General features: G+C 47.8%; 1 protein-coding gene across 2 annotated transcripts in view; it reads right to left on the minus strand.

Moving 5' to 3' along the window:
• SMAP1 (small ArfGAP 1) overlaps window positions 1-13,139 on the minus strand; it is a 152,627-nt gene that overhangs the window by 5,783 nt on the left and 133,705 nt on the right. For both annotated transcript variants that reach the window (XM_059941815.1, XM_059941813.1), the window contains one exon: window positions 4,253-4,380. In XM_059941815.1, coding sequence (XP_059797798.1) covers window positions 4,253-4,380 — 128 coding nt within the window. The remainder of the gene's footprint in view (window positions 1-4,252; window positions 4,381-13,139) is intronic.

A 13,139-nucleotide genomic window follows, 5' to 3' on the forward strand; every position in this document is an offset into this window, starting at 1 on the left:
GCCTTGCCACGCCCTCTCTGGGCCTGCGGGGAGCTACCTTACAGCCGTGCGGCCGGCCACAAGCAGCACTTTGCAGCCAGCAGTGCCGACTGCTGATGCCGCTAGATAACAAAGCAACCGCCTCACTAGACGATCCTCCTGCACGTGTAGCTTCTGTTCAACTAAGAAGCTGCTCCAAACCCTGCGGTCTATTCCCCAAGGGGGACACAGACGTGTGCGAGAACCCCGAGTGCTTGGGAAAGCTGCTATTATCCACCTCACGCTAGAGCAGCCCCGCGCTCCAGGCGCCTACGTTTCTTCTGATGACCACCTGCCTCCACAGGGACACAGTCTAAGCACAGCCACGCCAGCCAGCCTGGCTAGCAGGTGCTCCAACGGCCATTTACGGGCCAGGTGATGGGGGCGCCCCACGGGCCGGCAGGGCCACTCCAAGGTAAAGGAGAACCACTGCTGCCTGTAGGTGCGCACTTTCCAGAGGCCGCAGGACCCCCAGCCGAAGGCTCTCTGGCCGTCTGGGATCTGGGGCCACACCGAGGACAGGCCACAGCACCTGCGTGGGTCTAGAAGCTGTGGGGATGTGGATATTATGGACAGAACAGGAAAGGGAGGGCTTCTACGTGTCACCCTGGGGGACACTGGAACGACGCCCCTCAACCCCTGGTACACGCGTGCTCTCGGGCCAGCTGAGCGTTCCCAGCCCCTTTCTCAGGGAAGACCGCACAGCCACACAGGAAAGCAGACGGTCACATCAACCCAGCTCATATTCCCGTGAGGGGAAATCTTCAACCAGGATTTGCACCACACTCAGAAAATCAGGACTGACAGAAGCAGGGTTCAGAGTAATGCCTAGTGGGGTCCAATTCAATTTCACAACATAAAAAGCCACCAAATTAGTAAACTATGTACAGTGTGTGTGTGTGTAAAATGTGTGCTTTAACCCACCTTCTCCCTCCCTCCCCCAATTTTCAAAGACATTATTTTGACAACATGTCTGGATTAGAGGCTTTACGTGTAGTTTGGATGGAAGACAATTCTGTTCACCAAACTACTTTAGAGGGCTCCATTGAACTGACACAATTTCGGTCCAAACACATGCCGGAAGAAGAATGAGGCGTGATTCTGAAGACCCGCCCTGTTTGCTCTCAGTTACAGACGCCAGGGCAGCGCCGGGGGCACGAGGAGGAGCCGCAGGCATGCACACGGAGCGGGGCTGAGGGCCGCACTGTCCGCTCGCTGCTCCGACCGCACAGAGCTCACGGGGCCCCGGCTGGGCTGGCCGTGGGGTCTAGCGCGCAGGCAGCTGCAGGGCGGCGCCCATCCCGCAGTGCAGTCCAAGGAAGGCGGGCCGGCCGGACGCCCCGCTAGCACGCTAGACCAAAAGACGCTGCTCTTCACGCTCGGACTGTCAAGTATCCCAAATACTGCTTTCCACACCCAAAATGTTAGCGTTAGACTTTTTTTTTTTTACTACCACTCGCATACCCACGCCTGCACACGCTCACAAGGTAATTAATGTTAACTGAAACAATACTAGCAACACTTAGTTCCTCTTTTTATGTGTTGGGGGAAGGAGGAGAAGAGGCAAAGCCATAAAATAAAGCTATCTTTTCTGAAAATAAACAGTAATGCTGAAGATAACTTTTGATAAAGCTCCACTTAAACTAATGATTCCTCAGAAATCTATTTGCTCAATTCCAGCGTTAATTATACAATGAGTATCATAATGACAATAAATAGATATAATAAAAATATATGTAATTCGTCTTCTTAATAAGACATTGGTTCTTTCTTGTTAAAACTTTCCATCCAAACAATTCCCATTTGGCTCAGGTTTTCTAGAGAAAGAGAAATATTTTACCTCAAAAATTATACTTTCCTACAACAAACTAGTTGCTTATTTGTAAATTTAAAACAGAATCTTAAATTGTATGCTTAAGAGTAACCTATGTCCCTGAAAGTTATATATTAATATCTCACCTTAAAGACAAATACTGCACGGTATCACTTATATGTGAAATCTTAAAAAAAAAAAAAAAAAAAAAAAAAAAAGGCAAACCCATAGAAACAGAGCAGAATGGTGTTTGCCAAGGGCTGGGGTGCAGGTACACATTTTCAGTTATAAGATGTAAGATCTGAGGATCTAATGCATAACATGGTAGCTATAGTTGATTATACTGTATTGTATAAATGAAATTCAATGAGAGTAGATTTTAAGCATTCTCACAAAAAAAAAAAAGGTAAATTTGTGAGATGATAGATGTGTTAATTAACTTGGTGGTAGGAATCTTTTCACAACGAATACATATATCAACATATTTCGTTATACATTTTAAACATATAATTTTATTTTTCAATTATACCTCAATAAAGCTGAAAAAATATTTGAAATATTTAACAAAAAAAAAGATGTGACTGACAAGGGATTAATCTCCAAAATATACAAACATCTCATGCAGCTCAATATCAAAAAAACAAACAACCCAATCCAAAAATGGGCAGAAGATCTAAACGGACATTTCTCCAAAGACATACAGATGGCTAAAAAGCACATGAAAAGATGCTCAACATCTCTAATTATTAGAGAAATGCAAATCGAAACTACAATGAGGTACCACCTCACACTGGTCAAAATGGCCATCATCATAAAAATCTACAAACAATAAATGCTGGAGAGGGTGTAGAGAAAAGGGAACCCTCTTGCACTGTTGGTGGGAATGTAAATTGGTGCAGCCACTATGGAGAACAGTATGGAGGTTCCCTAAAAAAGTACAAATAGAACTACCATACGACCCAGCAATCCCACTACTGGGCATATACCCAGAGAAAACCATAATTCAAAAAGACACATACACCCCAATGTTCATAGCAGCACTGTTTACAATAGCCAGGTCATGGAAGCAACCTAAATGTCCATCGACAGAGGAATGAATAAAGAAGATGTGGTACGTATATACAATGGAATATGACTCAGCCATAAAAATAATGAAACAATGCCATTTGCAACAACATGGATGGACCTAGGGATTATCATACTGAGTGAAGTAAGTCAGAGAAAGACAAATATGATATGATATCACTTATATGTGGAATCTAAAATACGACACAGGGACTTCCCTGGCATTCCAGTGGTTGAGACTCCGCGCTTCCACTGCAGGGGGGCGCGGGTTCGATCCCTGTAAGGTCCCACACATGCTGCGTGGTGTGGCAATCAATCAATCAATCAATAAAATACGACACAAATGAACTTACTTACAAAACAGAAACAGACTCACAGACATAGAAAACAAAGCTATGGTTACCAAAGGGGAAAGGGGGGGAGGGATAAATTAGGAGTTTGGGATTAACATATACACACTACTATATATAAAACAGTTAACCAACAAGGACCTACTATATAGCACAGGGAACTATACTCAATATTTTGTAATAACCTATAAGGGAAACGAATCTGAAAAAGAACATATATGTATAACTGAATCACTTTGCTGTACACCTGAACCTAACACAGCCTTGTAAATCAACTAGACTTCAATTTTTTAAAAAAAGAATAAAGGCAAAAAAAGAAAAAGAAATTCCACGTAATGTTAAGAAGGCAAGTCAAAATTTCTTTACCACTGATACTTTTTAAAAATCTTTATCGTTAATATTACGTGCTAAATAATTTTTTAAAAAATCATTAAAATAAAAAAAGGCAGGTTTTAAGGCTAAGAAATAATGTGTCTTCAGAAAAAAGCATATGAGTACTGAGTTTGCTAGAATTTCTCGTTCTCGGTTTTCCTGCACCCGGAAGGAAACACCGTCCTGGGCTGGCTCGACAGAGCACAAGAAAAGAACTACGGGCTTCTGGTCCATGTTCACACACCGAACAGTTCAAAAACCTCTGAAGTAAGTAACCTTGTGGATCGCAGGCAAGGCTGAAACAGTCCGAGTTTTCCCACTTACTCATTCTAAACACCGTTTGCCTAGAGCAAGAGTTAGCAAACTTCAGACAGGGACTCTTAGGCTCTGTGGGCCATAGAATACCTGCTGCAACTACTCAGCTTGCTTTTGCAGTGTGAAAGCGGCCACAGACAGCGTGTAAGTAAACGGAGTGGCCGTCTCCAATCACACTTTATTTGCAAAAACAAGCTGCAGGCTTAGTTTGCCAACTCCTGGCCTAAAGATCTAGAGGCTTTCAAGTTAGAAACAATTCAAAATTGGAACTTTACAAAAAAAAAAATACACAGTGTAAAACCATACTCTTAACACATACCTGAGCTGGCGGCAGGACAGTTGCGGGTAAGGGATTAGAAATCATCGGTCCAAAGATGTCCAGATCGTCGTTCAAGGCCTGTCCCGTGGCTGTGTTCCCATTAGTCACTGGCACCTCAGCAGGGCCGTCTGAAAAAAACAGATTCTTGTCTTAAAGATTCTAGAATCTCTTAAATTACTTGAAACATGGCTTTATTCTAAAAATATATGGTTAGAAGTTCAAAAAGTTAACAAAATGTACGCCCTCCTTCTACCCCAGGCTCTCTCCTCTTTCCCAAAGAAACCATTCCCAGTTTTGTTTGTTCTCGAAGAAATATTCTTTACCCACCGGTGTCTAAGTATATGTGCAAACCCCTTTTTAACAAACGGTATTATACTACTGACATTATTCTGTGTCCTGATGCTTCCTTACACGTAAGGTGCTGTTCTGAGTACTTCACGTATATTAACTCATTTAATCCCATAACCTTGTGAGACTGGCACTACTTCTGCGGTCACTGGTTAAGCTGGGATATGATTCCATGTTCCTACAAAGGCTGCCTCTCCATGAATATGCACGTGTGTGTGCGCGCGCACGTGTGTGTGTGTGTGTGTTTCCAATATTACTTCATACCACGTTTACCTACCTTGGAAATACATTTTAATGATTTAAAATGTCTGAAATGTTAAATTTTAAAGTTACATAAGGAAAAAAACTGGACAGAAAGAAAACAAACATACACTATATATACTGATTCCGTAGGAAGTATCCACACAACACTGGAACAGACCCTCTCTGTATCCAAGCGCGGCACCTTCGGTGTTGGGGGCACCGAGCCGCCGGGCGGCGCCGACACCCCACATCGGCCTCCTGCTCGCCCTTGGAGTTCTCGTGTCCCCCCCACCCCCCACGCCGGTCCAGCACTCACGAGTGTCGGGTGGGGGGCCGGGTGGGGGGCGGTGCAGGGAGCTTGCAAGCACGGGCTTTCAGGGAGCAGGACAGCTCACACGGCTCAGTCTTCCGTGGCCACGACCCAAGGAACAGTTCAGAACACCACAACGCCAATCTCCGAGGACTTATGCCCTAAGCGAGCTCCCACGTGACAGCTTTTTACAGCCTCCCCTGACGCCTCTGATGAGCCACACACTCCTCAAGGGCAAATGAGGCGTCTTCCAAGACGTCTTGCACAGAGTAGATCCTTGAATGCTGGACAGACTGAACGGAAGATCTACCACGTACTAGGTACTGCTATCACAACCCACAGAGACTCACAGATTTCTTCTCTTTTTTGAGGTGTAACTATAGAAATTAGTATCTTTTATTTCCCTGTTTAAGCTTCAGTGAAACAAATTATCGTTAATTACAATGAATAAATGGTCACAGTAAAATATTCTTTACTACTTAATTTATAAAAGTGTGTGTGAAACCCATGAAAGGTTAGTTTGGAAGAAACCAATTGCAAATATTTATCAATAATTTTCCATGATATCACGTTATCAGAGCCATGAAAAAAATATACTCAGTACATACGTTTATGCGTTACACATGTTATATCTCTATAAGCACTACGGACAATTTAAAGGTGAAGCAATAAAAGAATGCGTAGATTATTACTAATTTATAATATACAGAACTTTAAGCTAACACCCAACCATGACATAAAAGAATTCAAATATGACTCATACATGAAAGTAATTTTTTCCATTTCTAGCTCATTCAAAGTGGCAACATTCATTCTGAAGTTAGACTTCTTTCAGGTGCTATTTTATGTTTTCCAGCCCATTCCACATTCCATTTACCTGATGTGTAGTACATCAGGTAATATGAACGAGAAATAAAATATTTTAGAAGGACAGGGTATTCTAGATTAAAAACACAACTAAAGGAACATCTCTGTGCCATCCACAACTCGGTAAAGAAACTCAAATAACACTGCCATGTGAGTCAGTGGTGCTTGAACCCCTAAGCTGCAGAGCTGAGGACAGGGGGACAACCTCATCAGACAGACACGTTCATTCTATCACGTGAACACGGAAGCGCTTTATTAGCAGAAAATATGACTGTATTGCATGCAACTTAAACTCACAGACAGAAGCCCATGTCCTCCAAGATAAACCACAACCAAGAGGAACAAAAGTAAAAATGAGCATAAGTAACTATTCCCAGTTTTTCAGTTAAAACTTTTTGCTGTTTCAAGTAATAGCAAACACTAACAATTAGGACAAATTTATATTAAAAAAAACCCTTAAACATGAGAAAATGCTATCATTAACTTATTATTATTACTACTGTTATTATTTTTGGTGAATTGGGGAAAAAGGTATCAATCTGTTTTTTGCCCCAGGACATGTCAATTAGCTTATACAACACCAGTGAGCTCGGAAAGCACTGTGTGAGAACCAAGAGGCTCATTGACTACAAGCAAATAATGCATTTGCATTACTTTATAAGCTGAACATGTTTCAGAAGTTTTTAGTCTGTTCAAAGTAGTACAGTCTTTTAAGTCTGTTCAAAGTCCCCCAGTCTTCTCCCCACACAATCCCCTAATATGACGGATTAGAACTCCCATCAATTCTCCTTGTTACTAAAAAAGCTAAACATTCACAGAATCGTCAAAAAACAAATGCTTAACTTACATGAAAACGTCTCGACCTTGCAAAATCAGTAAACAAATTCCCAATGAGTTTTCCCACTGGATTTCAATGTCGGCTAATTTGACTTACTACATTTGTCTTGCTAAAACACATTCTCTACAAAAGACTGTTTCAATTCGTTTCAAAACTTGTGTTTTTTATTTTCAGTATTTAAAAAGGACAGGGGAAGGCTAGTTATCACTACCATCACTATAAACATCACCTGCTTCCTGGACTTTTTAAAAGAACGTTTCCATGTTATCATTTCTGTCTCCATGGAGAATGAGAAGGCGTCTCCTTCCATCACCCCCAGTTACAGAAACCAGGGCACAGAGAGATTAAAGACTCGATGTCGCCTCCCTAGCGAAGCAGCAAAACTTGTACTAGAACGAAGTCTTCTGAGCCCTGGACCAGTGAGTGCTCTTTTCTTTAAGCCACATTGCACAAAAGCCACGTAGTTACAGCTGTAGATAAAGAAATCACTTAAAAGTCTGAACATTAAAAACCAGCCCTTACACAGTTAACAATTATTGGTACTAAGTTAGAGAAGCAGTGGCGTCAACAGTTCCGAACCCACTCCGCGCCAGCCCGTCTCCACACCCCCCCCGCCCCCATCCCCCTGCCAGGCCCAGCATCCCCTCGGGGTACAGTGGGGGGCCCGGCCGGTGCGGCCACGGAGGGGCACCCGGGACGCGGGCCGCCCCGTCACAACCCCTGCAGCTCGACGCGGCCTCTCCGTCAAGGGTTCACCAGCGGCACCGTGCTGGCCGCCGATCAAATGGAAGCTCAGAGGCCACAAAAGCCATAGAATGCCAAGACGTTAAAAGCAGTTTTTCAGATAAACATTTAAAGATTTAGAAAGAGTAAGTCTTATTCAAATTAAATGGTTTGAACAGTGTAAATGTTTACATTATCACTATAACGTAAGAAAAACAGTTCAATCCACACGGTTACATTTAGAGTGCACAGATACGTGGGCACACGTGCACACACACCCAGACCAATGGAAACCTCCCCGCCCAGGGGCTGCGCAGCCAAGGGCCAGGCCACGCAGCGCCTCCAGGGCGGGCGCGGCCGTCTGCGCACGCGCCTAGCACCTCCCAGTGCGCACGGGCTCCCCGCTCGGCTGCAGGGGCGGGGGGCGGGGGGGGGGACGAGCAGCCCCCTCATCAACATGCAGAAACAGCAGCCGGTGGACACAAACAGAATGGGAGCGCCAGAGTACAAGAACAGCCTGAGGCAACCGGCACACACTTAGCTGGAACACCACCACAAAGAACGATAAAGAGGCACAAAGGACCCCTCGAAGAGGAAATGAGCAAACAAGAAACTAGGACAATGCAGCAAAACAGGGAAGGAATTTCAATTTTACAGGCAAGGCATCAAGCCTACAATTAGCTGCTTGTGGGCAACTATTTTCTTTCTACGTTACCCTAAGATTTCAGACTAATGTTTGGTCTGAAAACCGAGTTGGCAGATGACTGTTTTATACTGCACACATAGCAGAAATTCACAAGAAAAGCTTAGCCGTTTTGAGCCAAAGAAAGCAAGCTGTTAAAACTCGGTGCTGCATCTCACACGAGCAGACCTGCCCAGCGCGCGGTTCCTGGCCTCCTTCACATCACGACACCGGCAGATGCTTAGAAAGAAGGGAGCGTTTCAAATATCACAACGTCGTGAAGGCCACTTCTGTCATCTAGAAGCCTCCCATGTAGCTGTCCATTCTATTAATCGTGGCTATGCCAGAACTCACCTGACAGCAAAAACCCAAATGAGTACAGGTAAACAAAGTACTTAAAACAATATTTAGTGTCTTCTTCTTGGCCCATTCCAAATGCCTTTGAATGATACCATGTATAAACTAAAAGGAAATAAGAATATAACACTTTGGATTTTTAATCACACACTATTAATACTAACACTTTTAAGTTCTGTTGCCGGGTACTCTGATCAAGCGCTGTATAAAGTGTCTCAGTTTAACACCCCCATCACCTCCAGAGATTTTGACACAATAAGACTAGGATTTCAACATAAGTCAGGTGGTACAGCCGGAAAACTCAATTGCTATAACCATTCTGAGCAGCCTTTCCTGGTTTCCCCCAAACAGAAGCAGTGCCCCTACCCCGTCCAAGGTTGAAACAGTTCCCCGGGGCAGCTGCCCCGCCTCCCGAGAAGAGGGCACAGAGGGTGAGGCTGGCCGCACCAACGAGCCAGGCGCAGCCCCCTCCCCCCGCGCTGCCCTGCGCCCCCTCGGCCCCGCCCCCTGCGGTCCCACCCCCCGCGGCCCCCACCCCTCCAGCCCCCCGACCTGCCCCCCTTGGCCCCACCCCTCCGGCCCCGCACCCCCACACCCCCGCCCCGCCTGGCCAGGCAGCCTCCCAACTCCTCCCCCCAAATCCAGGGGCTGCAAAGCGGCAGCCTTCCCAGGTGCCTTCCTATCAGTAATGTCATTTTTGGTTTTTGTCGGCGTGTGAACGCACTGAGTGTGACGGGCACGCCCCACATGCTCACACTTGCACCACACTGACTGCCTAGGCCCTGTCCCCCCATCCTCCGTCAGAAAGGGGGCGCGGCTGTCTCCTCAATCAGCGCTGGCACAGAGCAAACGCTCCACAAATGACTGGTGAATTGAAATGCTTTCCAGACAGATCACCAGAGGGTTTCTCGGGGACAGCAGAGCCGTGGGGAAAAACGACAGTCGGGGGGGCGATCCCGCTTCTGTTGGGAGAAGAAGGGAAATAATGACACTGACTCTGAAAAGAACCAGGGGTCTGGTTACAAACCCCTCTGAGTCTCCGCCCTCTCCACTCCCCACATCTGGCCCTCGCTGACCCTTGCTCCCTGGAAACCTCCTCCTCTGAGTCCACGTTCTCCTGGAAGACCCTGCAACCACTGCTGCCGGCACCCCCGCCGTCTCCCTTCCCGGTCTCACGGCCTCACGCCCAGGCGACCGGCCACCTCGCTACCGCGACCACATCCCGGCTGGAACCCTACTCGGGGCCCCCACGGCAGTGAGGCTGCAGTTCTCTCTCTCGATCACAACCCTGTCCTCCAGCACCACTGTCCACAGCTGGGAGCACCGCTGAAGCCACGGCAACACACACACACACACACGCACACACACACACGCACGCACGCACGACGGCTCACGCCTGGCTCAGCCTCCTCAGCAACCCTACTCCCCTCTCCACAGCTCTGCTCCAAGCGCCATCCCAGCCCTGACCCGTCGGTCGTCCCAAGCTGTCTGCTCAACAAGAAGCAGACGGGCTTTAAATCACAAGACGCTCGACAAAGGGGAGGCACGAGGAGCCCGTGTGTCTGGGGGCTCGCTCGCCCTTCCCAGCTGCCACTCACTCTAAAGATGACCCCCAGGACACATGAGATTTTGCCTGACGTCAGTTTGCACAGCATGAAAAATTCATCTGCTCCTCCTCTGACTAGCAGCAGCAAGAAAAGTAACCCCTGAGTGGAGGAAAATAAAATGTAAATTGTGAATTTTGGCATTATGCCAGGTTTCACGCTGAATTTTCATAACCATCTCCCTTCCACAATCCCACTCTTCCCTGAGCAACAGTCCCCTGTCTTCTCATTTCCAGACTGCATGTGGACGCATCCCCACTTGTACTACTAGACACACACACAGCTGTGTTCTCTCGTGTTTACCAGAGTCCCATGAACTTGGCTGGTGCTCAGTAAATATTAATTGAATTCATCCTTTACTTGAATGTCAGAGGCATTAGCTGGTCATAATCTATTTGCACAAATGATAAAAAATGTCAAGGAGCAGCATGAGGTTTTGTGTATTACTAACCTAGCGTAAGGCAGAGAGGAACATGCTAAGTAGGTGGATGATATGTTTTTCATCATTGCTCTTGACTGACCGTGAACCCTCAGCCTTGAGCACACCCTGGCTACAACGAGAGCTGCCAAGTCTAATTCCTCACCTGTAACTCGTGAGGCGTCATCCTGAGAAGGAGCGAATCTGAAGTGGAAACAGCACTGAAAGAAGAAGCCTGCTTCCATGAGACGCAGTGATGCTCTCCTTAACGGCAAAACTCCTTCTTCTTAAAGCTTTGCACGTTTTCACGTTACTCAAACAGCCCTTTTCATTTTCTACTCAAGAAACCATTTAAAGCCTTTTCCTTAATAAAAATGTTACTTGGAATTCCTTTGTATTAAAACACACACTTGCCTTATGAAATGAAATAAACTCCCACGTGTGTTACCTTGTAAACTCAAGTCACAGACGTTCATTTGAAGCATATTAAAATTTTCAAGCTTCAAACTGTTTTCAAAAGCTTAAAAAAAGACGGCTGAGAGTCAAGTGGAATTATTTATTTTTAATTTCTAGTTAATTTTTCTTACTGCTAAGCAGGTGGCCTTTAGGCTAGCCTACTGAAATGACTGAGAGGCCTTAACAGTTGCTGTGAACCTCCTGCTCTGTTTACCCCTTCCTTCCCGAGCCCCTCCTGCCGCAGGTCCCTGCACGCTGGGGGGCTTCGGGGCAGGGGGTGGGTGCCCTGTGGACGGGCACGACAGCGCTGAGAGGGGTCCGCAGTGCCGCCACTTCTCAGGGGACACACACACTGACCGAGAGCGTCTGAAACTGCTGAGAAGCGGTTTCAGAAGCAAACGTCGTAGAACTGACTGTTCTTTAAAAATGATATAGATATACAGTTTTCATATGTATATAAGATACATATCTCAAACACTTCTGTACCACTTTACAGCCTCAAGAGACAAGAACTCTGCAAGTGTGAAGCCGCACCGTATAGGACAGGTCAGCTCTCTGCAGCCACCGCTCTCCCCGGCACCTCCCGCAGGAGCCCCGGGCGCCCCCGCCCCCGCCCCCGCCCCGTCCCCACAGAGACACGCGCTCCCCCCTCCGTGCACAGTGCTGTGCTGCCTATGTCACACTGTCCACTCGTTTACGCTCTGGCCAACAGCCACGGAGAGGCTCTTGCGTTCACTTCCCGGTGACGACGCCAGAGCCCAGGGTACCGCCTCTAACTCCAGGGCTCCCCCGTGCCACGATGCTGCCAGCTGTCCCCTGGACACACGGGCCTAATGTCTGTCGGATGTGACACAGTGTCACCTGGCACTCTCGGAATTTCATTTCCTATCAGAGCTCAACACAGTGTAACAGTTAAGAACACGGGTCAGGCTCTGTAATCTACCAACGGTGTGACTTTCGGCAACTCACTTAACCTCTCTGTGCCTCAGTTTCTTCATTCGTAAAATGAACACAATGGTAGTTCACCAATTTCAGGGCTGTTGCAAAGATCCAACGAATAAATGTCTGCAAACACTCAAAAACAGTGGCTGGCACACGGTAGGCACTATCTCAGTGTTTCTTAAAGTAACAAGATGACCATTTAATTACTACTTGAGTCAAACATCTTGCTGCGGTTCATCTACGAGCTGAGACGGGACTGTGAAGTCAGGGAGACCTGGGTTTGAACCCAGTTCTGTCGTCCAGAAGCCGAGCCTTGGAAGCCAACTTCTGTCAGCTTCAGTGTCCTTGTCTGTTAAAAAAAAAAAGGGGGGGGGGGGGAGAAGGAAAAGGGGCAAAGGTGTGTGTGTGCGTGTGCGCACGTGTGTGTGCATGTGCATATGTGTGTGCGCGCGTGTACGTGCGTGTGTGTACAGTACGCTCCACGCTGCAGGGCCGTCGCAGGCTGACACGCACCCGGCCAGGTGCTGCGCAGAGGCCTCCTGCCGACAGAGCCGTCTCCACTGCAGAGGCCTCGCCCGCCCTGGAGAGAGGCCACGGAATGCAAGTCTGGCCCAGCGGGTCCCTGAGAACTCTGCTGGGGGATCTTCTGGGAGAAGTTTTCCCTCCTGAGAAAAGCAACTGGTGCAGGGAAACCACCAAAGTTTGGACGTGGTCCTGAGGCCGGGGGGCTGGGGGGCCTGAGCTTAGAGCCAGGGCTCCGAGGGGGACGGGACGGGGGGCAGGAAAGAGGAGCCCGGCTCCCGACCTCGCCGCCCGCCGCAACTGCTCGCCCGCCGCGATCATCAGCCACCGCCCGTCTCAGCCACCTGCAGGCACAAGGCGCCTCATCCGCAGCCGCGTTCGCTCCTTCAACACCTGAGCGTCGCCTGCCTGCTTCCTGTCGCCGGCACGGTCCGCGGAGGCCCGCGAAGCTGCCCTCTTGCTCTCGGCCCAGGTCTGGCAGGGCCGCGCCCTCGTCCCCGGGTTGCGGTGCTGGTCCTCCCGCTGGCCCGCCTGTCGCCCTCGGCTGCCTCCCAGCCCGGACTCGGGGCCACGCGGG

Source organism: Balaenoptera ricei, chromosome 12, assembly GCF_028023285.1.
Source record: "Balaenoptera ricei isolate mBalRic1 chromosome 12, mBalRic1.hap2, whole genome shotgun sequence".
Classification (NCBI taxonomy): domain Eukaryota; kingdom Metazoa; phylum Chordata; class Mammalia; order Artiodactyla; family Balaenopteridae; genus Balaenoptera; species Balaenoptera ricei.